The sequence below is a fragment of the Anguilla anguilla genome, chromosome 10, assembly GCF_013347855.1.
Source record: "Anguilla anguilla isolate fAngAng1 chromosome 10, fAngAng1.pri, whole genome shotgun sequence".
NCBI classification, from domain to species: Eukaryota; Metazoa; Chordata; class Actinopteri; order Anguilliformes; family Anguillidae; genus Anguilla; species Anguilla anguilla.
The window spans coordinates 37,511,225-37,537,294 of record NC_049210.1 but is presented as its reverse complement, the minus strand read 5'-3'; the positions used below and the strand labels follow the sequence as shown (position 1 = coordinate 37,537,294).

At 39.8% G+C, this 26,070-nt stretch overlaps 2 protein-coding genes across 4 annotated transcripts in view; both read right to left on the bottom strand.

Moving 5' to 3' along the window:
- The window catches only part of cfap299 (cilia and flagella associated protein 299), a 75,096-nt gene extending 68,225 nt beyond the window's left edge, over positions 1–6,871 (bottom strand). Inside the window, exons 1-3 of the mRNA XM_035435616.1 lie at positions 6,868–6,871; positions 5,572–5,780; positions 2,751–2,878 (exon numbers count right to left, since the gene is read on the bottom strand). Of these exons, the coding sequence (XP_035291507.1) occupies positions 2,751–2,878; positions 5,572–5,780; positions 6,868–6,871 (341 nt within the window). The remainder of the gene's footprint in view (positions 1–2,750; positions 2,879–5,571; positions 5,781–6,867) is intronic.
- Positions 6,872–11,942: 5,071 nt separating this feature from the next.
- Positions 11,943–24,922, bottom strand: fgf5 (fibroblast growth factor 5). Of its 3 annotated transcripts, none has more exons than XM_035379939.1 (3): positions 24,863–24,922; positions 17,849–17,952; positions 11,943–13,029 (listed from the first exon to the last, which is right to left on the bottom strand). In XM_035379939.1, the coding sequence occupies exons 2-3, from the start codon at positions 17,876–17,878 to the stop codon at positions 12,676–12,678; spliced, it is 384 nt and encodes a 127-aa protein (XP_035235830.1). In that variant the 5' UTR covers positions 17,879–17,952; positions 24,863–24,922; the 3' UTR covers positions 11,943–12,675. The 3 variants fall into 3 exon arrangements, with proteins under 3 accessions (XP_035235830.1, XP_035235829.1, XP_035235831.1); XM_035379938.1 differs by lacking the exon at positions 24,863–24,922 and adding an exon at positions 20,128–20,410; XM_035379940.1 differs by lacking the exon at positions 24,863–24,922 and adding an exon at positions 20,133–20,213.
- Between the last annotated feature and the right edge of the window lie 1,148 nt (positions 24,923–26,070).

Sequence of the window (26,070 nt, the reverse complement as noted above, 5' to 3'; positions counted from 1 at the left end):
AGCATAGATGTAAATATGCATGATAATAACCACATAATCCCCTGAGGTAGAATTAGAAAGTGGGATTACCAGAAAAATGAAAACAGAAAAGCAGCATTTCATAAAGTATTCTTCTTTACTTTAAGACCATCTAAAAGGCTCAAACTGAATTAGCAATCCATAGCTTGATTTCTTGTCTGTTGTCTTTGTGGGCTTGAGTTTTATGCATTGCCCATTTCCATATTATAATTACTTTGTGCAAATTCAAAAAACACACTTGATTTCTGAGTGGGTCAACAGATGCACAAAAACAGCACAAACTGATGCATTTCCCAGCAGTGTCTGAGTCCCTTTTATTAATGAGAGTTTTCCATGCAAAGTACTACAGTACTGCCATCTTAGATGAAAAGGGAGAATGGCCTCTAATTAATATTGTTGAATCTGTGTTCAACCTGACTCCAAAATTGTATTTTTCTCTGACAGATGTGTCCCACATAAAGGGAAATACACATTTTGCAAACTTAAAACTGAAAACTATTGGAAAGGCTGTCTCAGTGACACGTTATTGCATTTAAAACAGAACACTCCAAAATTTACCACACATATAGCCCTCGATCAATTGAAATTTGGCTTTTGGGACTAAGAATATTACTCAACTAGCTACTGACTGTAGGGTTCATCATAAGGCTCACATAAATAAAGATGACAAATGCTTAAGACCATCATCCATGTTGTTTTACCCCCCTTATCTTCAGTACTGGCCTCTTTTTGGCAAATCTTCACACAGGCGTTTAAAAATGGAAGATGAATGCGATTTTCTTAGTAGACTATATTAACTCAAATAGGACCCAAAAGACCTTGTACTAGCATTAGCAGCGCACATAATATAATACAGTATGTTACTGCTTGTGTTTTCTTTTGAAATTCTAGGCGCTTTCTGAGTACATTTACCATTAAAATAATACATATTACAATATTAATGATATTTTGTGGGGAAATAAATCCAAGGACTTTGGAAGTGTGTAGTGTGACTAAAAAAATTACACTCAAAGGTGTGCGATTAAAAACACTTAAAAAGGTCAGGTAAGTTAGCGACTTGAAAAACTAAAGAAGGTGACTGTTTCATAACTGTATTTGAAGAGCAAGCTGGTGTGTTTGCTCACCTGTGACCTGCTCACTGTGCATAGTAATGAGTGTGAGTAACGATACCATTGCATGCTGTGACAGGAGGGATCAGCCTGTATGAAATCATGCACATTGTACATTATCTTTGAATGATTTCCCACAACTTTATTACACCTCATAATAGTGTGCATAGTTTCTATGGATGGAATCTGTCACCAGACAGTGAGTACACATGCGAGATACAAAAACACTGATAAACAGGACTGAGAAACAGGGAACGAAAATATATTGAGCTGTACCATTCATTGCCTTTCATTAGGCTATTCAACACAAACCAAAAACCTCTCCTTAAGTTAATCACCTCTCTTTTGAAACACACCACAGTGAACACACACCTGAACTGGTGGATTGTATGCATGCATGGAACAGGAAATATCTGATATCATAGTTAGCAAGCTAGCCAGGAAATTATGCCTTTAGCTACCATTGACAGCAGTGATAAGTAGCCAGCTAGCTCTCTCTAGATAGAAACCAACATTATAGGCTATATGCAAATTAACCATTTACATTTGGTGATTGGTAAGGGATGCAGTTTCTGCTTACAGGCATAGTTATTGATATTACAGTTATAGTTCAGATAGGCTATATGCTATGTACTTTGGTCATTTGGTAGTGACCAAAGTACATTTGGTCTTTTTATAGACCAGTAATTACTAGAAAGTAACAACACACACAATAGGTACATTTTAAGTACACATACCAGCCAAATACTTACACAGTCCAGAGATCAAGATAACGTTCGAGGTGCTTGTGTGAATTTATTTATTTTATTCTTTGGCATTTACCCACCGTAATCTCTTACTGGAAACATAGCTTTTTTTTATAGAAAGTTGGTAACGGTTGCCTTTCTTAATCTTCTGTATTACTTTTGGGAAGGGCTTGCATGTAGGCAAGCAGAGAGTCCATATCGCCCTGTGATCAAACAGTGCGCACCCGCGTATCTCTATTTTACCTTTCTTGTCTGAATTCACAATAATGTATCAGGGGCGTTCATATGTTCATTTTCTTTATCAGATAGCCTGTTTGCAATTGCAGTGTTGCAAGGTTATATTTTTACGGTATCCAGGGAAGCAGACTAGTTGTGTTCACTCTCTCATGTGCGGTTAATCCAAAATGTGCATTAGCCTAGGCCTCTGCTAGGACAGAGGCCCTTCTATAGCTGCAGTGGGACTCTCATTCGTCTCGATGGAAATTCTACAGCAGAGCTCAACGGGTCTAACTACAGTAGCATGTTTGATACCCGGGTTTGTGCAGTGATATACTGCTTGTCCAGGACACGGCTCAGCCTAGCCTATTGCTTTTCCAGAGATCTGACGTACATATATATTTCATTAAGACGGAGGAACTGCATGCGTCTGGTACATGTTCTTACATTCAGTGCAAGAGAGCTAACCTGTTTCCCCATCTACCCTGTCATTGCTGGTCCATTATTTCAGATGTGAGCTACAATTCAAGCTGTGATTTTTTTTCCCTCAGACCACACAAGGGAAGCGGAGCACAAACAAACATGCGTGTGCATGGTCGCATGCGTACGCGCAGCACACGCACCCCGTGCTAGCGACGGCGGCGACTCCCTGCGCACTTACTTCTGCTGGGCTTTGGAGTGCCTGCGGGCCTCTGCAGCTGCTTTCCTTTTCTCAAATTCCTTCTTTTTGAGGACCTCGCCGCCGCCTATGGAGCCCAGCTCCAGCAGCTGGCGGGCCATCTCCTCGTCCTGAAGGGGCAGTGAAAACGATCCGGTGAGCCTGGGCGTGGGGCGGTGGGGCCCGAGGTGGAGTGTGTTACAGAACAAACTCACCCCCCCCCCCCCCGACACACACACACATGCAACCCACCCCCTCACCCGCCTCAAACCTCCCCATCCACGAATATGCAACCCACCCCTTCACCCCCCCTCAAAACCGACTCACACCACCCCCACCATCCCTAAACACACGGACACACGCAACCCACCCCCTCACCCCCCTCAAAACCCACCCACCACCACTTCAAGCACCTCGCACGCAATAAGGGTGTAAGGCCGGAAAACTAAGCTAATTAAACAGAGGGCGAATGCTATATTCATCTGCGATGAAATTGCCGTGCGTTAGACAGACATGTGTGCGTGTGCTCCGTGTGCGTAGGGGTTGGGACAAAACAACAGCCCGGTTTGGTTATGTAGCCTATATGAGGAACCATGGACACGGCAGGGTACTCTAAATACGGCTAAGCCGGCATCACGGTGGCCTGGTCGAGGTTTCTACCGCATGTCCTCACAGCCGGGCACTCCGGATAAGCGGGGGCAAGTCTGACATGAAGCCAAACGGCTTTAATGTGGCCTCGGAAAGATGACTACGGGTTAAGTTATTTTCTTAAAAATAGCTTTAACATCAATGGTCATGATTTCCCATGCTCATTGGTGACTAAACTCAGAAGTCTATTTCATCTCTCGACAACTAAAAAATCGTTCAGCTGCTCCGTCTCACTGGCTGAGATTTCGTGGAATGAACTGCCTTGCAACAAACAGCCTAATTGTCAACCTAAAGAGTCTACTGGTATGCAACTTTATTATCTATATGGGAACTCACTAACTCAGTCCTTTGTTCTTAACTATCCAAACAGTCAGAAATAAAAGGATTGGTCAGTTACTGCCAACAAATCATATTGCCAAACATGGGCACTACAATCAGGTCATCCAGTCAATATTGAATATAAACAACATAAAAGATATGATCTAGCTAGCTGACCTTATTTGACTTTTTGTGCTCATAATACACAGGCTTTTGTTAGCAGGTGTTTTAAACAGATTCGGGCTACGTCTTTGAAGTCAGCGTGCTCATAAGAAAAACATTGAGCAACATTTCCATCTAGTGGTAGCGACGGGGACTGCAGCCAGCCTTCTTCACCAACTGCCGGTTATGAATTGATTCCTAAACAGTCGATTGACTACAGCTGTCTACTGTTCAACATAAACTCTTTGAGCTGGCCGCAACTGCCATTTATTTCCTTTTATAGTTTAGGCTATATGTTGTTAATCAAAAAAATATGCAAGGTTGGGGGGTGGGGGAGGAGGAATACACATAAGCATTCCAAATTCATTCCGGAAGAAAACCGTACGGCTGAGACACGTTAATTCTTGTAATCCAATATGAGCATTCTCTGCAGGCCTCTATAATGAAAGCTGACCCGTAAAATGTGCTCGTGGAACTCCCTTGAGGATACACACTGTTAACAAGACACATATTGAGTGCATTATTTTGGATAACTCCGCTGACCTACAGATTGCATTGTTTATAGACTTCATCACATTAATAAATCCCATGTAAGCAAGCAGTGATGAGGGAAACATATTATTGGCGTTCCTACCGGGGCCCATAAAAGAAAGGAGTCAGACAGCAATACCAGAAAGATAGCACAATAAACAAGATAACATAAACATAAGCATATGTCAGGTAATAGAGATATGCTAATCAAGTACTAATCAGTGGCCGCTGTTAACAACATGAATTGTGGGTGCCTTTATAGACAATGAGAGATTCTCTTGTCGAATCTGGATTCAGTGAAAAGCAAGAGTTTTTAGCAGTGTCCAGTGAAAGACGTCTTCTTGTACAAAAGCGCTGAGATGCTCACTGTGCGGGTGTTCTGGCAAGATTCCAGAGAACAATTTCCCCTAGAATCTGACTTCGTCAGCGAGCAACATTAATCTGTGTTACTTCTAATATCACCCTAAGTGCTTTATTTATTACATAATGCACAAGTCTTGGATGACAAAAACATGCTGTTTTAATATTATTTATTTTGTTTGTATATGTCCCTACAAGAGACTAAAATGAATTTCCAGGTCTTAGGAGGATATAAGAAAACAAAACACAAGCGAACATTCGTATCCTTTTGGCACGGAAGTATAATGTGCATATAGCCTAACTCCAACGATGAACTCAAGTCTGCAGGGCAATAAATAACCAGTGCAGAATTTTTTTATATTGTGCAGCGGAAATACACAAGAAGTTTTCACCTACAGAAATACAGTACAACGAGAGGTGTGGTCTTATAAGCGCTTGCTGCAATAGTATAGCATATTGTGATTAACTAAAGCACAAGCATTAAATCTGCAGGAAAATGTAACAATTCACAGCGCACGTGCGTAACTACCGTTAGTAAATAGCCTATAGCCCACTGTATGGAGCTATGATACATGACTTGAGAGCAAATCATGATCCCTAACTGTTAAGCATCTAATTTAACGAAAACCTGCTATTAGAAGTGGTGTTTTTTTAATTAGATGACCTGGATAACGTTAGACTATAGCTACATCTTCAATAGAATGTAAATTCGCTAGAGTCTCATACAGAGCGCAGCGAGCTAGTTAGTCCAGCTAACCTTTGCTCTGCTAAAATTAAATAACAGTGACATGACTTGAAAGATTACCTCCAGATAATGTAAATCCAAGGGGGTGAGCTTGGAACTAAGGTAATCCTCATAACTCTGAAATTTGGAGACACTGCTATCCAGAACAGCGGATGATTTGTCTTCCTCCATGTTGTTGTGTACGAGCCCTCTAAACCGGTTTCCATAGCAACCAAACTTTGAAAAGGAAAGCCCTACTTCAACTCTTAAGATGTAAAGACACGATTGATCTAACGCACATTAAAATGTATCCAATACAGTTTTTTCATTACAGAAAATGTTGGCCTTGGGTACTCAAATGCCAGGTTTGCATAGTCGCACAGAATATTGTCATAATTTTCTAATTTAGCATTCCTTGATGGGGGTTGCCCCCTAGTGGCTGTATCAAACATTATCAGGCTTCATTGTTCTGAGTATCTCTCAGTTTAGATTTCTGGATGACAACATTAATTGCCCTGATGGCAAAGCCACTCTACATAGCATGTGTAGTGCACTCCATGATACTTCAGGTGATTGACAGGACCACACATTTTGGAGTAAATTAATCATTTCAAACTTTAGATTAATAAATCAAGGGAAAATGGCAAATTGTAAGCTGATCACACTCTTTTACTAGAACTATATTCATAACCATGGATGTGCATAACTTAAAATATAAATGATGAACAGCCATCATCTTGATTGCTACTAATGTATTATATATGATTGTGCAGTAAAAAAAAATATGGCACAAAACTTAACTAATGCATTTTCTTCATTTCAGACGATAAATGTGAAATCTGACAGATGGCGCTGTGTAACACGTTCTGCCTTCACATGATCATCTCAACTTTTTTTGTGTATCGGTCATACTTTTTTTTTTCCAATCTCCTTTATGATGTAAATGCATTGTCATCTAATATACAGTGTCTTAATTGTCAGAAATAAGTCATCCATTATCGATTGGGTCTTCTCATGGGAGTAGCAGTTTTTGAAACGGTCATTTTAAGTAATGAGGTGTCTACTTCCAAAATAATGAACTGTAACAAAAAAGAAAAAAACTGTATTTAAAAAGCAGAAAATAATTATTCTCACTTGTTTTGACTTGAATGTGCTTTCTCAATTTTTACAGTTTCAAGCAGAGGAATGTAACGATGTATTACGCTATGACACTTGCTACAGGCTGTGTGCTATATGGTATTGACCACCAGCACCTGGTCCATTCCATAAACTATTACACAAAGCCAGATACAGTAAGAGGGAAATAAAGTAATATGACCGCATAGGGAGGGGTGAGCTTTGGTGGGCAACACTGACCTAAACGGTACCCTAGCTTACCCATTTATCTTGGTTGAACCATCACACCCAAAGGTGACTGCCCTCCGATGTAGTTCTGGCCAACATAGTTCTATGCATGTTCAACTATATGAATATTTCTTGCTGTGCTGCTGCATTTATATGACACACAATATTTTCACTTTACGCATCACCAAAATATATTCTGTAATCTACTTGAATTGAGTCACCTCCAAAATATAAAGCATCTGAATATATCAGACTGACTATTCAAAAGGAATAACGATTGTGTGTTGAGTGTGATAGAAATTGACCGTACAATGTATAGACATATGGAGCATGGTAAATGTTACAAAAATGGTATCGAGGGTTGTTTTATTGCACAAAGGGATATTAATGGACTTGTGTGTAGTTTATGAGTTTTAAGAAATTTCCCCTGGGTGTAGAATATTTTATTTTGGGATACTGAATTCATAAGCTGGACAAAAATGTAATTCTATTAATCACATGGCTCATATAAAGTCTTTTGATGTTGAAGTGTCCTATCAGCGAACAAATTAAACTGAGATTAAACACATTTCATGTGTACTTTGGCTCAACAGCTCAAACAATAGCAAAGATTATAAAAACACCATTTTAGAATTAAATATGTTTTCTTTCCCAAATATCAATATATTTCACTGCACAAATCAGCTTGTTTTTAAAAGGACACAAGCAGTCAGCCAAAACGCATAGCTGTAGGTCAGCGACCAAGCCACTGAAATGACCCTTTTCATTTCTGAAAGCCAGCCAAAAAGAAACTATCCAGTCTGGTAAATTTGTTGTCTTTAAAAGACTATGACAAAAGCAATTGGGAAAATTTTGCATATAGTTGCATTACATTACATTACAGGCATTTAGCAGATGCTCTTATCCAGGGTGCCTTACACAACTTTTACATAGCATTTACATTGCATCCATTTATACAGCTGGATATATACGGAAGCAATGCAGGTTAAGTAACTTGCTCAAGGGTACAATGGCAGTGCATAGTCTGCTCAGAGTAACATAAACAATGTGGGGTTTCACATCGCTGCATGACTGTGATGGCAACCTCAAAAAAGTGTCCCCCCTGAACTCAAAGCCATTCGTCAAGGAAGCATGTCCCATAAAATGATGACAGTAGCTCTTTTTACCATAATTACACAATTCAGCAGTAGCCACTGTCCTTAACCCCTTTGTGGTGTAAGATCACAAATATGTAATTAGAATGTCTTTAACTGAGCATACTAATTCTAATGTAAAAAATGTTTATAATACATTACAATAGCACAATAAAGTCATTTTGAAAATGGAAAATATCATGCAACCAAAGTAATGTGTTAATCTCATTTCCTTTTTGTTTTAGGACAAAAATTGTAATCTTTAATCTTGTACAATACTTACCAAGTCTTAGATTGAACTGCATTTTTTATTCATCTTGCGTATGGAAAAATTGTAAGCTGTGTTCTGTTTTTGCAACATAATACATTATCCACTAGGCACGTGGGAACTAAGCCATTGTCACATTCAGATCCACAGAAGAGGAAGACAGCTGACTCAGTCACGCAAACTTTGCCGCTTCTGGAGCTTATCGTGTATTGTCCTATCAAGACATTAAAACACGCTTTATTATTCACCACAGACATACATTTTTAATCAAATTTCCTTGTCCTTGTGCAGAATTCAGGACCGAGCTTCCTTTTTCTCGCTAAGAGACTACTTCTGAATTAACCATCTGCGTGATTTCATAAAGATAGTACACAGAATACCAAGGAAGAGAAGTGCAGAGAAGTGAACTGTTTTTTTGCAATACTATTGCCCTAGTAATAATAAACTGTCATATTTGACTTTACAAAATCTGATCAGTTCACTTGCATTTAAAAAAAATGTAAATATTAAACAAATGCAAGCTGAGGTATTAGAAAAAAGGCTTACATACCCAGAGATTATATTAAATACACCATATTGCTGAAAGTATGTGGCATCCAAAATCTCATCCGAAATTATGGACAATAATATGTAGTTGGTCCACCCTTTGCTGCTATAGCAACCTTCACTCTTCTGGGAAGGTCAGGCACTCATTGTGCCAGAAGAAGCACAATCACCTCAACAGGACACCCTACAACATGTGGTAGTTGCCAGGAGAATTAATTACAAATGCAATCACCTGTACTTTCAAAATATACAGTACAGACATTTGGTCTTTTAGGGTGACTATGCTATATGGGCTGTCACATTATTTAGCCACATGACCCCCTTACTCTATTACACATCACGCCCTCTAACATTGTGATAAATGGTCAACTTGTTCTTCTCTGTTCTGGGAGCTCTGTCTTACATTATTTCCCCATAACTTCTTTAAAACCAGTGCAGGCTCATTACAATGTGATAAAGAACCAATCACATGCTGCCATTGGGCCAGCTGGATTAGATTGGGCTATGGGGGCAAGGCCAATTGTTTGTTCAATTAATCACTTCTCAGTATGCTTTGCTGAATCTTTATTAACAGTAATTGTCTGTGTCTGGTAAAATATAGAACACCACTTGGAATTTCAATTCCCTGTGTTTCCTCAGCTCTAAAGACACAATTAAACATTCCGATTAATTCCTTAATTAGGAGGAATGCGACATAAAAATTCATGCTTAGTCTCCATATTGTCTTTGTAAATGGTGGCATGTTAAACATAATTGGAAATGTTTTCTGAATGGAAGATTATTTTTTAAATATCCATACCACTTATAAAAGATGACAATGAGGTTCACTGATTGGGTTGGTGTAAAAAGAGAGGAGGCATTACATACAGCATGCCTTTTGAGCCTAATGGATTAAACTCATTTCAAACAGAAATAACTTCATAAGGATGAGCATCAAGGAATATAAGAGTGTTCATTAACTGCAGATACTACACACAAGCAATTTGGTTAGTGAAAAATACAGGTGAGTTGCAAATAAATCATTCCTATTAAGTGACCTTCTGTTAAATACAGGCCATTCATTCACATACATTACAAAAAATAAATAAATAAATAAAAATGAATAAAGTAGTAATAATACATTAAAACAAATAATTAAAACACTAAAGCAGTTACAATCAGAATCAATAAGATTCAATATTAGGTTTTGAAAGTTTTTTGCAAATTGTTCTAAATTTAAGGGGTATAAAAGGAAAAAAATCTTCTGCAGTGCTTTTTTGCTTTTAAAAATGGGACTCCCCTTATTAGACTTCTCACAAGCTTCACACGTAATACCCCAATCAGTGTAAAAAAATACTGAAACTAGCCAAAGGCAGGTTGCATTAAAATGTACACATCTGCAATTTGCCTTTGTCCTGGGTTTTACGTCTTTAAATGCTTTCATCCATTTTTTGCCTTTACAAATAAAAAGCCAAGACAAGCTAAATAGTCTGTTCTAATCATGTGTTTGTATGTATTTATTACACCTGACCAAACTGAGATTGCAGCACTGGGACCGTCCCAGCAGCAAAAATCAGAATCCCTATTGGGACCTCCCTTGATCCGGGTCAAAGGGCCTTCCTCTGCACTATGGGCAGGGTGCTTCCTTCCTCCGTATGAAAATCTGGGGGATGTGGACGTGATGAGAGGCTTTGGGAGGGATGCAGATCCATTCTCTCTGGACAGTTGATTGTTATTCCGGTTCCCGGTCGCTGGTGACTAGTGGAGCGTTCCAAGTGCCGAGTCCTGCTTTACGGATACGAACGTCTCTCGTGACCTCACTCTTGGAGCAGGTTCCTCTGCACCACCTGTTTTACGTTAATCAATTAGTGTTATTTGGGGTGGTGTTCCCCAATTTTCCCCCTAGGCTGGGGTCCTGGTGGGGATTTTGGAAAGCAAGGAAATCAAGTCAGTGGCCATCGTGGTTATGCTATTGATCTGCCCTATGCAGTTCTCTCCAATGTTACCATTGGATTTCTAATGTGAAAGCTTTTACCTGTTTGGTTTTTGTTAATATTATTGATATCATTGTTGTTACTGTTGTTGTTGTTGTTGTTGTGAACATAACACACAAATTCTGTTTTTAGAATGCAGCTGGAATTAACGCACACACGCGTCTGATTGTATAACAGCATACTCGTACTGACAACTCCATTTACGGTGGCAAATTATTTCCAAATTAAATGTTTATGAAAACCACAACCGTTTTTATTAAGGTCTTTGTCTTCACCATTAAGCGCTATCATACATATTTATTCATCTGTACATGTAAATGGTAAGATGTACAGTACACATTTTGCAAATAATCATTTGTTCTAAAATTCAGTCACATTCAAATGCTTTGCAGTTTTACAAAACAGAATAAAATAAACAATAAAAAATATCTTTGGGAGGTTTATACCATGAGCTGATGACATGTCCTCTACACAGTATTGAGAAAGCAAAGTCATGAATTGTCTGCCTTGGTGTGAAGAAAAAAAATAAACAGTACCTAGCGCCTTATTTACTGCAATAGCTGGATTTACACATTTCTCATTTCCTTTTCATTAATGTCTCTTACAATAATAACAATACTGAATTCTGATAATTCACTCCATCTTAAAAAGCTGCCCTTTATAAGACACAAGACCTTTGGAGCAACAGCATGTTTTCAGGTCTTTTATTTTCCACCTGTAAATGCTACACAAATCTTGCCCTCCCACCCAGGTTCCAGGGGGCGGGGCTTGCACCTCCTAAATAACAGCAGCATTTGTTATAGCAAGACACAGCCCAGCTGTTGGGCCATCCGATACACCTATGGCTTCAGTTACCCCTCCAAAAAAAGAAAGAAAATGGTGTAGAATACGGAGGCATCTTTATCCCCGTGGAGCATCCCCAGGGGGCATACCTCATACCTCAGGGTTGTGGCGGGGATTTTTGCGACAGCCGGCTGCTGAAATGATAGTTTTGACAGGCAGGTTGTTCCCTGAACCCCAGCTGTTCCGGGACAGCAAACCTGTGCCTGGAGGTTTTTTTTTTTTCCAAATTCTGCCGCATTCCAATCCCACCAATGGTCTTTATACAGGGGGCTGTGGGTGGGCACGGATGGAGGGATGGGATTTCTGAGAAACAAATGCTCGGGTATCTTTCCAACTTTGTTTTTTTTCCCCAGTTCAAATGCACAATACCTTTGATGATCGCTGGACTTTTCCCCCATAAAAAAAGTGATGAATGAGTCCCGAATATTGTGGCAAACTAATAACAGGGAAACTGCTTACTGGACTGTTTAAAATACAGCATAAAAAACAATGTGGATTGTCTGTCAGCAACTCAAACAGACACATGATATGGAAAATAAGGTCAGCTGATGAGATTAAAGGGTGGTTTCCTCTCATATTTGTTAAAACAGCATTGCAAGGACAATAGGCATTTTGCTTGGATAAATTTGGCTTTAGGTTAAAAGCAAAAGAAAAGTGCATCAGTTTATGTTTTGGAGGTAAGGTGGAACATTGTCAGAAGCTAAGTTACTCAAACTCACTCAAAAAATTCATTTAAACTCTGGATAAGTCAATAAATATCTAAAAAATTAATATAGCGGTTACGTGTTTGTCAACACTGACAAGCACAGAAAAAAGCCAGTGGCCTGTTACAGAGATTTTTTTTTTCAAATGCTTGGTGCAGTCACCTGAAAAATGTCCCTCAGTTTTGTTTTATACTAACAGCACTTTCAATGTGATATGTTTGCAGCCCTTTTCTTAGCATGTTTAATTGCTGATTGGAATGCTTAAATACTGGAAGAACATGTTGTACTTTGTGCTAAAAGAGAAGACCCTTCAAAAGGGTAACAACAGATCCTGCAAGTCCACTCTCTCCTTGCTCTGGCCTCCAGTGGTCCTTCTATCCGAACCTAAACTTGGGCCAGTATTTGACGGTTTGGGTGCTCTTCTGCCTGACGTTGATGTCGGCTTTTGGCGGTGGCGGCGGGGTGTCCTTTTTCTTCTCCTTGCTCTTCTCCGTGATGGTGAAGCCCCTCTCGGCCCTGTCCTGCGAGCCGAACCGGGGCAGGAAGTGAGTGGAGACGTGCTGAGACTTGACGCGCGGGCTGGAGCCCATCTTGGCCTTGCCCCTCTTGTTGAGGGCCACGAACCACTCGCGCCCCGTCCGGTGGTTCCTGTGGGTCACCGAGGCGTACGTGTTGTAGCTGTTCTCCTGAAACCTCTCCCTGAACTTGCAGTCGTCTGTGAACTTCTCCTAAAAAGCAAACAGAGGAGTAACAGCGCGGAGCCCTAATTTTGGGGCGGTGACTCACATATGGGCTGGGGGCACTCTCGAGCAACGGGCACAGAAACAATAACACAAGCATGGCAGGATCTGAGCACCCGTACAGTAGTTGGCTCCGACAAGTTTGACATGCAGCAAATTGGAATCCAAAGCTTGGGTATGACGCCAACAGTTGCACTCAGTTTAAAACCTCTGACTTCATTTGATACCATAATAAGTGACATAAGGTGAACAGCACTGGGTCTTTGCAATAACACCGGCCCAGCGTCAGCTGGCTTCCAGCTGGGAATCTGTTTGCTTACTACCACGTTGCCTCGGCTATTTTTCTCCCACAGGTCTCTAATTAGATAAGTGCCTTTATGCCCGAGGAATAACAATCATCAGTATCCCTTTTCAGGAAGTTTCTCATCAAACACGCATCGCGAGATGACGCATTCTGCCGCGGTGACATCAATTTGCCGGCAAATGAAAACAAATATTTCAGACAATGTCGAGGGGGGGGGGGGAAGTTAAAACACAATCACGTGAGACGTTTCAGCATTTGGGACTTCACTCATCTGGTGGTTGCATGGTAGGGACCAATAAAACCGTGCAGGAACGAGATAGCTCCCTAGCGAGCGGTTAAAGCATTTCTCGGTCGGAGAGTGCGGGTTTGTGTAATCCATGATTAAGACTGAGTCACCGAGAGTATTTCAACATGTGAGACAATCGGTGAGACTTGTATCCATCGCGCTGAGTTAATTATGAAACTCACTAAGTACCACAAATTCAAGATGACAGGAAATAACACCGCCCGGAGGAGCCATACACAAAGCTTTATCTTGCAATCCAATACCCTGAGCCTGTGCTCATCTGTTTGGGCGAGGACCTTCTTCCCGAGATTAGTGGGTCGTCCATGCGCCATCAATCACTATGTGAACATTCTACATAACGAACTTCACCAGCCCTCCTTTTGCTGTTAATACCAATGCAGACGCCATTTAAAGATCACCATTCGGCTCCATAATGCGTTGTCTGATTTTATCCTATCCATGGGGCTCTTCTCGCTGTACATTTGACACTTGGTGATCTGAATTTTTTGGAGGAACCAACTAACTTGTGGGTCAGAAATCCCTGTAATTCACTGTCTTATACTCCCAAATGTTTAGAAAGAAATGTGGTCCCCTGCAACTAGGAAATGAACATTCATGTCTATAACGTCCCATATATACTATATGATTGACTGCATAGTAAGTGTCCAAGAGCGTGCTATGCTAAATGATAATCCAATACTGCAGTAGCTAACATGTTATCTTCAGTCCACCTGAAACCAGTGTTATTATAAAAAGATAAAAAGCATAAACTACCCATTTGCCTGTAAGGTGAAACATGAAAAAGGTATTTCCACTGGTTATCCCCACAGAGATATTTTTCAAAAAGCTTGTTCACAAAAGAGGTCGCTTTTGAATGGATATTAGATTAAAATTAGACAAATTAAATTGGCTTTTGCACACCAACTGCAGCATTATAATAAGCAAAATCACTAAATCAATGGTACTGATAACTTGTCCTAATATATAAAATATGAATTAATAGATAATAGGGAACAAATGTTTCAGGCATGATCTAATCAAATGAAACATTTTATAGATTGCATATTAAATCCAAAATAAATATTCCATTCCACACGTCCCACACACTTTTTATCATCATGATCTGAAGGTATGTGATTACCATGTACGGTGCACGTTTCCTTTGTAATACACAGAGAGAAAAATAGAATGAGTTAAAACCGTAATATAAAGCCTTAACAATGTACCCCTACAATCCATAATTACTACATGCTTACACTGTACAGAATTGTATTAGCAGCTGGCAGAAGCAGGCCACTTTGTGGTTTGATTGGGTTACCGTATCTGCAGGCTTAATGAAAAGCAATGCGCAGATAATAGTCATGAGCCGACTGAGCGAACTGTTGAGGGGTTACAAAATAATTGCCAGACTTACTTTTATCTGTGGCCGAGCTCAAAGTCATCAAAATGACTTTCCTATCAAAGAGCAGCCAAGACTGACAGGAGCAGGGCGTCCCTTTGTACTGCCTGAAACTCATTAGCCCGTTAAATAACTTTATCCAACCAGGGCACAGGAAAGAAAGGCAGATGCTTCTTTTTGGCAATAATTTCCCAATTTATGCCACAAGGGCAGTGTGACTGGGATTGACTTTTGTCTACGCTTGAGTTCTTGATTTACTGTACAACCTAGGAACAAGAAGGCTCTAGTTTCTTAAATTGTTGTGAAATAATTTAAGCGCGTGCACACACACACACATGTCCACAAGGTATGCAGAGCAGACCCTAACACTGAGACTAGTGTATGAAGCACACAAATTATTACTTTAATGCTTTCATTTGTTTTATTTTCCAAGAGCAATTAGATTAATAATCAAATTTTCACCTGGTTCAAAGTAATAAAAAAAAACTGTTCTATATTTTGTCAGAAAAACACCCTGTCTATTTAAAAGAAATCACTGTAGATAAATGTTATGCAGTACACTAAATTGCCTGTATCGAATATCAGTACCGTATAATTGCAGTATAGTAAACTGTTGTTCTGTTAGAAATAACAACAACAAAGAAGTTCCATATTCGAGATCCATATTCAAAGGACCTCTCCTAAACTACTAAAAATAATTTTGGTGGGAAACCATAAAATGCATTCGGGGTTGCTGGTTTGCTCAATATCTTTGCCTTATATAACCCCAAATTGCATTTTGTAATAATACAACAGTTTTGCTTTCTTAAACAGCGGAGCAGAGCAGAAAATTATGCCATTACAATATTTTCTAAACATGCCAGTCACCATGTAAGCTGTGATAGCTCCAGAGGCCTATATATACAAACTTAAGTGTTTGTCTAATTCAAATTACATTTGAATTGCCCTCTGGGTATTATTTTTACATTATAATCTTAACATTCCATGGATTAGTCGAGGAAATTTTCAGGTCTGCCCATACATCATAATGATCAAAACTATGACACACGTTTACATGTACTTTGTACATATTATAAATAATGAAATAGTGTGATAATACTGTAGCTAATCATTTATTTAGCATCCAAAACATGGTTCACTGTTACTGTTAATTGTATGCGTTTTCAGCTTGACACACAGTGATTCTGGGTGTGGTTTAACAGAGCAAAGGAGGCTATGTCCTGTCAGTGTTTACACAAGACATTTTATTGTCAGAATCATAATACTTGCACAGCTGTTTCACCTGCTTCAGTCCTAACAGGAGATAGGTCTGTCTTTCAAACAGTTGTTACCCATAATCCTCCAGATGACAGTGGTTTCTTATTATGCAGGTTATGCAATCAGTTTATGAGAATTGTACTTAAAAGATAACATTTCTGCACTATAAAGTATATTCCATAACATATTGTATTCAAAGGGAGCACAAGACCAGGTTTCCTCTGCGCTTCCCTTGCATTAAGACGATTCTTATTTGCTTAATTAAAACCAACTAACCTAAATAAATTGATTCAGCCAAGGCCTTATTTGGGAAGGCCAATGAGAATTGATTTTGTTACATTGTACGGTTGCCGATTCCCCTTCTTCTTCCGTGGATTGTTTGTTGGATAAATCCAGGCGACCCTTTGACCTTTTTACAGATTGTGCTTGTAATGGCTTGCTGGGTAGCTCACACACCGTAATGCTCATCTGTCTCCTTGTCCATTATTCTAGCAATAAATTGTCGCTATGAAAACATCTAAATATTAAGTATGACAGACGGCGCAACAACACGAGACAAGTGTGTCATTCGATAGTTCTGGTAAGGCCAGAGCCCGTCTGTGAAGTGCGAGGCCCCGGGTTTAAGTCCCACGCTGACAGCACCATTAAATAAGCCTGTGCAACTGTAGCCGTGTTGAGGAAAATCAAACCTAATTCAATGCTGACAGATCCCGTGCAGCTGCCCTAATTATTGCTTATGTCTGCACAGTCTCAACAGCTCATCCTCTGATTTAGACTTTGTTTTCTCTCTCGCTCTCTCTCTCTCTCTCTCTCTCTCTCTCTTGCTCTCTCTCTCTCAACACTTTTCTCATCTTTACACTTCTTACTCTACCATTTCTCCAAACATGGCCATAGTTTGTTCCCTCTGAATTTGTTTTCTTATACAAACATTGTGCTAAGTTCAGGGGTATGAAGAACACAGTACAGTTTGAAATGAAACTGGTAGGGAATCTCTTTTAAGGAGACATGTGTAAAGAGTTCCTACATTAATGAAATATTCAAGCATAAAATGCTAAGATACAAACTTAACCGCTCAAATCATTCCATTCAGCCTTTCTGTGAAATGTGGAGTCAGATGGTGCACAATGGTGATGCTGAAGGTGATATCGACTGTCAAAGCTCTGAGTCTGCAGCGGCCTGTGCTTTGTTTACTTAACATATTGATTTTTTTTCTCCTCTGCATATTATCAGCTAACCCAGGCTCTTTATAATCTGTGTTTCCCATTAACACATGCTAATAGACTGCTGCTTCTATCAAACAGAGACTTCCTATGACCTGGCCTTCCTGTGTGGATTGGTGGTGTGTGTGGTGTAGAAACGAAGGCTTTCAAAGTGGCAAAATATTTATCAATGTTCAGGATGCACCATGTCTGATAATTAAAATGCACAGAGCACAAATTATGGATAGAGATTCTCTGTGTTTTAATTATTTCTGACAACAGAGTATTATAAAAAAATGTGCTTATTGTTGTAATTGCTATTTTTTCTTGAGACAGCAGTGGTTTATAGTGTTTATACTCACAATGGCATGTAACCTCCCTCTTTTGTTCATGGCAAGAAATCTGTTGCTAAAAACTCCTCGAATTCCCACAATCCCCTGGGAAACTGCAAAGAGCTCCAGAACACCTGCAAAAACACAATGTTTAATGCTGTAGTGATTCATGTCATCTCAGTAATGTCACCTGCCATTGGGTGAGCATAGGAGACAAGAGTATTTCTTAATTCCCTGTAAAATGATTTTCCAGTTACCTGAATTTGCAGCTTATCCATAAAGGAAATTATATATGATATTTTAAACAACAAATGCAAAAAAGAAAAAAATAGTAAAATGATTATTAATTATTTCAAAGAGGTTAAAATTATTTCAAACGTCTGGCAAAAACCAAAATATGTGAAGCATTTGTATTGTGTACCTCTAGTTAAATGAATTTATAAAGCATTTTTTAGACAGATATCTTAAAACTTTAAAAACGTCAAGGCCCTAAGGGGGAACCTCAATGCATCCTTCAGTTTGATTGTAAACAAACACACCAACAAACATATAAAGCAGAAAATGTAATTAATAATAAAATTTAAATGTAAAACTAAAAAACACCAATCTGTCATCTTAAAGGGCACCTGTGGAAGTTCTGTGAAAGCTAACAATTGTAGTTTAAATCACTATTATTTAGAGCATACAGTACCTTTACATACATCTACAGTAATTTATATTTTTTATACAAATTTTTACAGATATATTTAAGGAATATTGAATTTTTTAAGAAACTATGTATTACATACTTGCTATGGACAGAGAACTACCCAACCTGATGGTATTTTTATCCGTAAACATTCTAAACCAAGGATGACAGTCAAGCATGGTCATTTACTAAAAGCTGTCTGTCCACTTTTGTCTTTTTCATTCAGTTGTCTGGGACTGTGTGAGGGTGGAAAACTTAAGTGTTTGTGGTCTGGAAGTGATGTGACTGCTCTCCCAATGTACCACCACTGTTCGGATTTTAACAAAAGCTAAACAAACCCTGCAGAATGTGTGGTCAATGAGTCTAACAAACAAAGCGGTGCTTTGTTACACAGCTAAAGCCTGATCTCTTATACCTTTAGGCCCAATAGGCTTATACAAGGGCATTTTGCTTCTGTGCACAGAAGCGAAAATATCCTCTGTTATCAATATGCTTCTTACAGGTATTGGCAGTTTGGTTCTGGTAGACTGAGTCATAGGTCAAGCATTAATTGTTCAAAAGTTGTTCAAAACTTCTGCACACAATACATGTTGAAGAAAATAGTGTGGTGAACTCAGACCCCTGTCATAGAGCTATCTTCATAGAGTATCATGAAATATATACAAACTGATTACAGCCAACCACAGATTTACCAACATCAAAAAATCAGAAAAAATGAACAACATATTAGTTGTAGTGTTTCCTCGCCAACCATGGTGGTCATCAATATTTTATTTCATACCGAGAACACAACAGTTTTGACTGTATAATTATAAGAGGGAAACTGTGATAAAAACAAGTTTTTAAACAAACCCATGAAGCACTGTCACAACTATAATTTGCTTTACTGTGCTCTAATAAATATAAAAAGAATAGTGTGTGACTTGAACTAATCGTACATCACATCAACCAATTACCATTTGGCTGACAGCACAAAATATAAATACTGGAATGTCCCTAATTGAACTGCCAATGGCAACCATTTTCAATTACACTGGTCTCAAGACAACCCATGCTGATTCCCAAACCAAAATATTGAGATCCTAGCAGTTGCACCTGTTACGTGCATACCTGCTGGAACCAAACTGAACAAACGAGAAATTTGACCCAGACGTAGCATGGATTCACACATTATTGCGAATTAAAATAACAATTCACATTTCGGGCATACATGCGAGAAACTTTATTTTTTCAATCGAATACCACCGCAGACTGCGCTGGATCATTTGGGTCTTAAATTTAATCATGTAAAACGGGAAGGGTCTGTCTCGCCTTATATTAATCTTCGTTAAGTAATGACTTTTGTTTAATAATATAACTTTCATCTGTGCTTGACTACAGAGAAAATGGGGAGGGGGACATGCGTATTATGACCCGTGACACAGAATAGCCTGGCCATCATTAGCGGATGAAGGGTAATGGAGTGTTTATATGTGCACATGACACAGGCCGCAATTATTGTTATTTTAAAACATAAAACAACATCACAGTGAAACGCAACTACTGTGCGCAAATTATCCTCAGACTATTTATTACACCACTTCCTGCAAAGTATACTGTAGATCATCAATGAATAACTTACTCAACTGATCGGGTGCGTGACTGCCGTTCACTCTGCCATCCGGGTGAATCTGAAGATGAAAACCAATGCCAACCCTACAGTAAAGTCTGCCGGTCCTGCGTCCTGAATTGCTTGCTTCTTCAAGAAGTTGATCTTCAAACGGGACGCGTTCAGATTTGGTCAGGTCGACTAAGTTAATCAAATGAACGAAGAAGAAAAGACAGAGAGTTACGCTCATTATTCCAAAACGGGACACTCTGACCGCGCTAGGGTAGTTCTAGCATTTTGTTGTTGATCCTGTGCTCCACGCACGAGCAACTCTGCGCACACACATACAGTTACGGCACTGGCAGGCATAACCCTGGCTGCAGTCGCTGGAGTAGTTCTGCTGGCACGGAGATATTTATAACACAAATGATCTCACTGCTTGATGCATGCCTGTGTTCTGAAGGACGCTTTCATTCAGATTTTCCTCTGAAAAGAGCAGACCGGCTTAATATCGATCCGTATAGATAAGACGAAAGGTGTAAATGGTCACATCACCAGTTCAGACTCCAAGAAACCACGACAGAACGCAGCACGTGCGGTATTTTACGCACGAGAAAGCATATTTCAATTGACTCGCTAATAATTTATAACTGAGAGAACCAAGGTCCCAGAGCAATGAATCCTGCTGTGTGTAAAAGGTAGGGATAGTTCTTAGATTTAAAAAAGAAAAAGAAAAAAGAAACTCTATCCAAAATTATCTACAAAAAGAGACTCCAGAGGAGTTACAATCGAATTAGTAGTTAGCCTACGTGGGAACTCAGGTGAAACATTTCAGATTCTGCAAACGCGCATGGCTGTGCAGTTCATGCATTGAATGCACGGATTTTTTTAGCTGTCTCATATATCATAGGTAGCTCACCTTCAAAGTAAAGAAGCACTTTGCAGCAGAATTTTTTTTCCAAATTAGAAATGCAACAGAAACGTTGATTACATTAACGATATATTTCCAAAAAAAGATGGGTAATTCATTACGTTAACATATTTGTGTCCTTATATAAGGTGTCTATAATCTATTTAGCTGTACATGTAGACTACTGCACTAATGTACATAACATGTAGACTACTTATGCATAATACTTTGCTTATTTTAGTGAAAGCTGTTTAAACGACAAGAACTGTGTAACACTGATGAGCCATGTTTGTTTTAGTTTTAAGCACCTGGAAGTCGTTACTGACATGTCCCTAAATTAATTTGCTCCTTTGTACAGGCCCATGTCATTTACAGATAGTCTATACTACAAACAGATTTCAGTTAGGAAAAGTCTAAAACTTTCAGAGCAGAATACTTCATATTTGAAATTAATTTCTAGTATTTGGCCAATCAACACTTGCCATGAACTTGAATACTTTCGATATGGTGCTGTTGTCATACCCCTCTCCACATTATGGCATGTTTTCATTTAATAAAAAACTTTAAGCACAACATTTGTGGCATTTTATCTATTAGAAAAGTAGGCCTACATGTTTTCTCATTCAGGTGGTAGTCTGATGGAGATATGCCTTTAATGATACATCTGTTAAAAACAAATGCACACAGTTTTCCATTATCTCTGATAGTACAATATCAGCACTATATTTAAGTACAGTATTGCTCATACATTTATGATGCCCAATATTCAGAGATCCGATTACTGTGCTAGGGCTTAGGATTAATTGTTTGACATACGGTGCAAATTAGATGCAGTAGATATGAAGCACTGAGCCACTGTTTATTTCCACAGTTGTGAAGGTTATTCATCGCAATTGAGCATTTCAATAACAACAGTGAGGTAATCCGTTCAATAGTATAAACAAAGACGAACATGATTGATTCTGCCTTTCAGACAGATTCATTCCAGCTTTTGTGAGATGTAGACAAGGACCAAACAAAGGTCATACACATTGTTTTAGTTTGAAAAATAACTGGAAACAGCAGTCACTGTCCCATAAAGACCTTACAGTCAGTTGACTGGCACACTTTTGGGGTTACATGTCTGTGATGCGCTGTACAACTCCATCCCGTCAGAGGACACATAAGGTCCCTCGCTAATTCAGAGGTTTAGTGATGTGTATATTCTTACAGCCAGGCATTTGTTCTGACTTAGTCCTGATTATGTCCTTACATAATCCTCCCACCTAGAAAACGTAAGGCCTAATCATTAAACAGAATAGCTGAAAGATTGTCTCAGGCCAGAGCAATTCTGACGTTCAGCCTATATTGGCTTAAAAACTGACTCATTTTAATATTATTTCACACAATTGGTTTAAAAATATTTATAAATATATACATTTATAAAAATATAAATGATTTCATTGATTATAACTGCCATTGAACAACTATCACTGTGGATCAATAACTGCCATACATGTGTCGATAAGTCAAAGGTGATAGAAGAGTGCTTTTTGATGGTACACTTGTGCCCTTCAAATACCGCCATCATCCACATCTCTGATGTGTGTTGCCACAGATTTACAATAGTTTATTTAAGAGTAGTGCAAGCCAGGGAAAAAATGCTATTTTAAGTGCTGCGAGAGATAGGGTTAATCTGAACATGAAAAGTCACTTACTATGCACAGAATAAACGTAACTGAGAACACTGGATGAATTTTACAATTAGACAATTTAATTCTCAGGCAGGCCGCCTGAATCCAAAGGCCCCAAATCATACCCTACACAAGAGCGTGAACACAAATGGCAACGCAGGGCCAATGCACTTCAAACCCACAACCCGATTACACATACTCAACGTGCGTACTTATGTTCCTGTGGAGGTAATAAACCCAAGTCATAAAGGGGTGGATCCCGGACAGTAGTGAAAGACTGAGTGGGAGGAAGCACAAATCGAAGAAGACGGCTTCATCCTGTTGTGGCCTGCTATAGTGCCCCTCACTGTGAAGCACGGCACTGCAGCTCACACTTTGTGTTGCGTTAAGAATTTCAGGTGAAACATTTTAGGCTGGAAACATACTTCTTGCCCTACGTGCACGTAAAGTGGTTGCATCCCGGGCGACATTGTTCACATACTCATCGGCTTACTTTTTCTCTGCCTGGAAGTTTAAAAGGTTCACCCACTAGGGGGCAGATCACGGCTTCTCTTCAAATGATTCCGCCATCCTTCCTGGCTTCCTAGCATCAGTCGCATCACTAGGCATAAAATGTATACTGCCCCCACGGTTTACGCCGGTATTGCACCTTACGGACGCGTAGCATTCATTTTTGAGGGTATGCACAAAGGACACTGAATGACGGTAGGATACGCATGGCAGCCATTTTCCGTAGGCGTTTGCATGATCTAAATCAAGTATGTTTCCAGCCTTAGGTCCAAAACGTACCCTACGTATGTATGTGAACACAGACGCTTCCTACTACGCAAAGTCGTTTTCATGTGTCGTTGCATTCTAAAATGTGTCACCCAAAAGTCTTAATGGGAGCGGGGAAAGTGTCACAACGGGGGGCGTTATTGCAAAGGCTGATCAGAATTAGACGCAGCAGTCGATATGCTCTGCAGAGCAGGCCCGTAAAACAAAAACTCAGATGATCCCTACAAATATGTGCTCTCAGTTTCTCGCATTCCGCCGCGTCACAGCGCGGCGCGGCAGGTTTTTATTTTTTCATTCCGGTCGGCTGTGACTCTCAGTCACAGTTCTCACCCGAAAAATATTTCTGCATTCAACTTCAGGGTCAAATCTGAGAACTGTGAGCGGACACCGGGGTAGGAAATACTTGACAAGTAACGTTTGAAAGCACAGCTCTCATCAGCAAGGCATTTAATCACCGGCCAGATCTAAACATTTTCTAAAGAGGGGCCGCTCGCCGTTAATTTAAACAATGTTTTGCGCAGTCCTCTCAGTCCATTTCATGATGAACAAAGAAACACCTGTTGCCTGTTTATAGACAGAGCCACCTGTCAATTGAAACCATTGACTTCTGACAGGTCACTGCCAATGGGTGCCCTTGACTGACTCCCCCTTCTGTCAGTGTGGAATGAACAGACACCTGCCTCCCGATGCTGAGGACCGAATGACAGTTCTCTGACTCCTTTCGCAAGATGTCAATAGGTGTCTTACCCAATGGTGAGCGATCTATTGCCAAAACATCTGTTAACAGGGGAACTACCGTGTTACATTAATATTTCAGTTACTGCGCGTTGAAAAGTGCATCGGGTGTAAGTGAAGTGGCTCTCCGGAATAGTAGAAGGTAGAAGTCCATCATGTCACGAATCAGCGGAATAGTGTAGACGTTGTAATCGCTGGCTGTTTAAATAAGGCTACAGAATCTCAAACATAATTAAGATCCTCTGTATTTTGCATTGTATGCTAAAGAAGCACATTTAAAGAGTAAATGTGAACACAGCATAATGCTCGTCAAAAATATTTTAGCCAAGAAATATTCACGAGTCACAACACGAACAAAACCAGGCATGGTTTACTGAATCATTTTCAACGCATAACCACATGATAAATTGATGGGCTGTCGTTTAGGTACATTCTGTATTATTGGGATTGGGACTAAGATTTGCTTTCCATTAACGCTTGAGAGCTGAAAGAGATGACTCTATTGTATGTCAGGGCTGAACAACAGCGCTATTTTAAATCCGTTATCTTCTTCCACATCTGTCTTTCCCTCGGGAGCATACATCTCCATTTGAATGCGGGACGGAATGGCCTAGGTCACTATCTCCAGGGCAGAGTTGAGGTGCGGAAGTTACTGCCTGTGCTAACGTATTACCTTATCTGAAGAGTGATAGCCTTTCCTCGGCGCTGTTTTCCGTGTCCCCGGCTTCCCGGCTAAAGAAACAAACAGTTTCAATTTTTCCCCGCTTGCCAAGTAGTTTTTTAGTATAGGCCTACTTCCCATCCCATTAATTCTGAACCCATCTCTACCTGCCCGCACTTGCTCCGGGGAGAGAGAATAAACAGTGCGCGCCTGCAGCCCTCCCAGCAGTGAAAGATTAGTTCCGTATAGTTTTACACTGGATTTCCTTCACGCTTATATTTTTACCTCAGGGAAAGCTTAAAGTGGACGCCTGCCCTGGTAGTAAATAAAACGATGCCCTTTTGCTGCGTGACGAATGACCTAGGTGATGGACTGCCGTCTAACTCAATATCCGCCGTGCCAACGTTTTGCGCCCTACGGGGTAACAGTTGACTGCAGTCTTGTCGTTTCTGCAGTGACCCGGGCTTGTTTTCCCTTGATGACATGAGGCATGCCTTTCTCGAACGCGGTCAGCGCCTGTGCCAAAAACCCAGTGCCGTGAGACCTGGGGAAGCGGTCAAATACTGTGCGTGAGTCGCATGCTGTATGCACGTAATCTGGGAAGCTGCACGTGAAGACTTGTAAAAACACTACAGATATTTAAACGTACTATTGTTTCTGTTACACCTAAAATGGTTTGAAATGAAATCACCTCTGGATTCGTCCCTGTTGGGGCTAACTAACTCTTTTAACATGCGTTCAGCTCTTTATCTTCTTTCTATGAACGGAAAAGCTTGCACAGGCTCTGGATACCTCTTTCTACAATATGGACTTGTACATTTTATAAACATGAACCAAAGGTCCCGTCAATAGTATTAGATGCACACAGAGGATCTACTGTGTGTGGCAATCCACTGTAGAGGCAAGAGCGACTGAATGCCTCATGCCAGACAGTTGTTGTGAAGTCATTTGTATATGCTCAAATTAGCCTACCTAGCCGTCACCATGCCCAATAGGTTTGGCATGCCGTTCACTTCAAATACCTGCCTGCTTGTGCAACTTTTTCAGCCTCCATAAATCAGCCAAATGTGCAAATGGGTCTTTTTTTGTCCAATCAGCACATTTACTGAGTAAAATTAGCTCAGTCAGAGTACTTCAAATTCATCAATAAATCTGTCAATCAAACACTATATGTAAACTAGTGATAAATAGTGAGCTAACAGTAGATGTTCGTTTAAAAA

Bases quoted from the DNA above. Each gene is read 5' to 3' on its own strand.
- fgf5 (XM_035379938.1), bottom strand. From the start codon at position 20,344: ATGAGCGTAACTCTCTGTCTTTTCTTCTTCGTTCATTTGATTAACTTA. The intron at 17,953-20,127 runs GTAAGTTATTCA...GTGTTTTTGCAG, and splicing joins TCACGCACCCGATCAGTTGA to GTGTTCTGGAGCTCTTTGCA. The intron at 13,030-17,848 runs GTGAGTATAAAC...TTTGCTTTTTAG, and splicing joins GAGGGAGGTTACATGCCATT to GAGAAGTTCACAGACGACTG.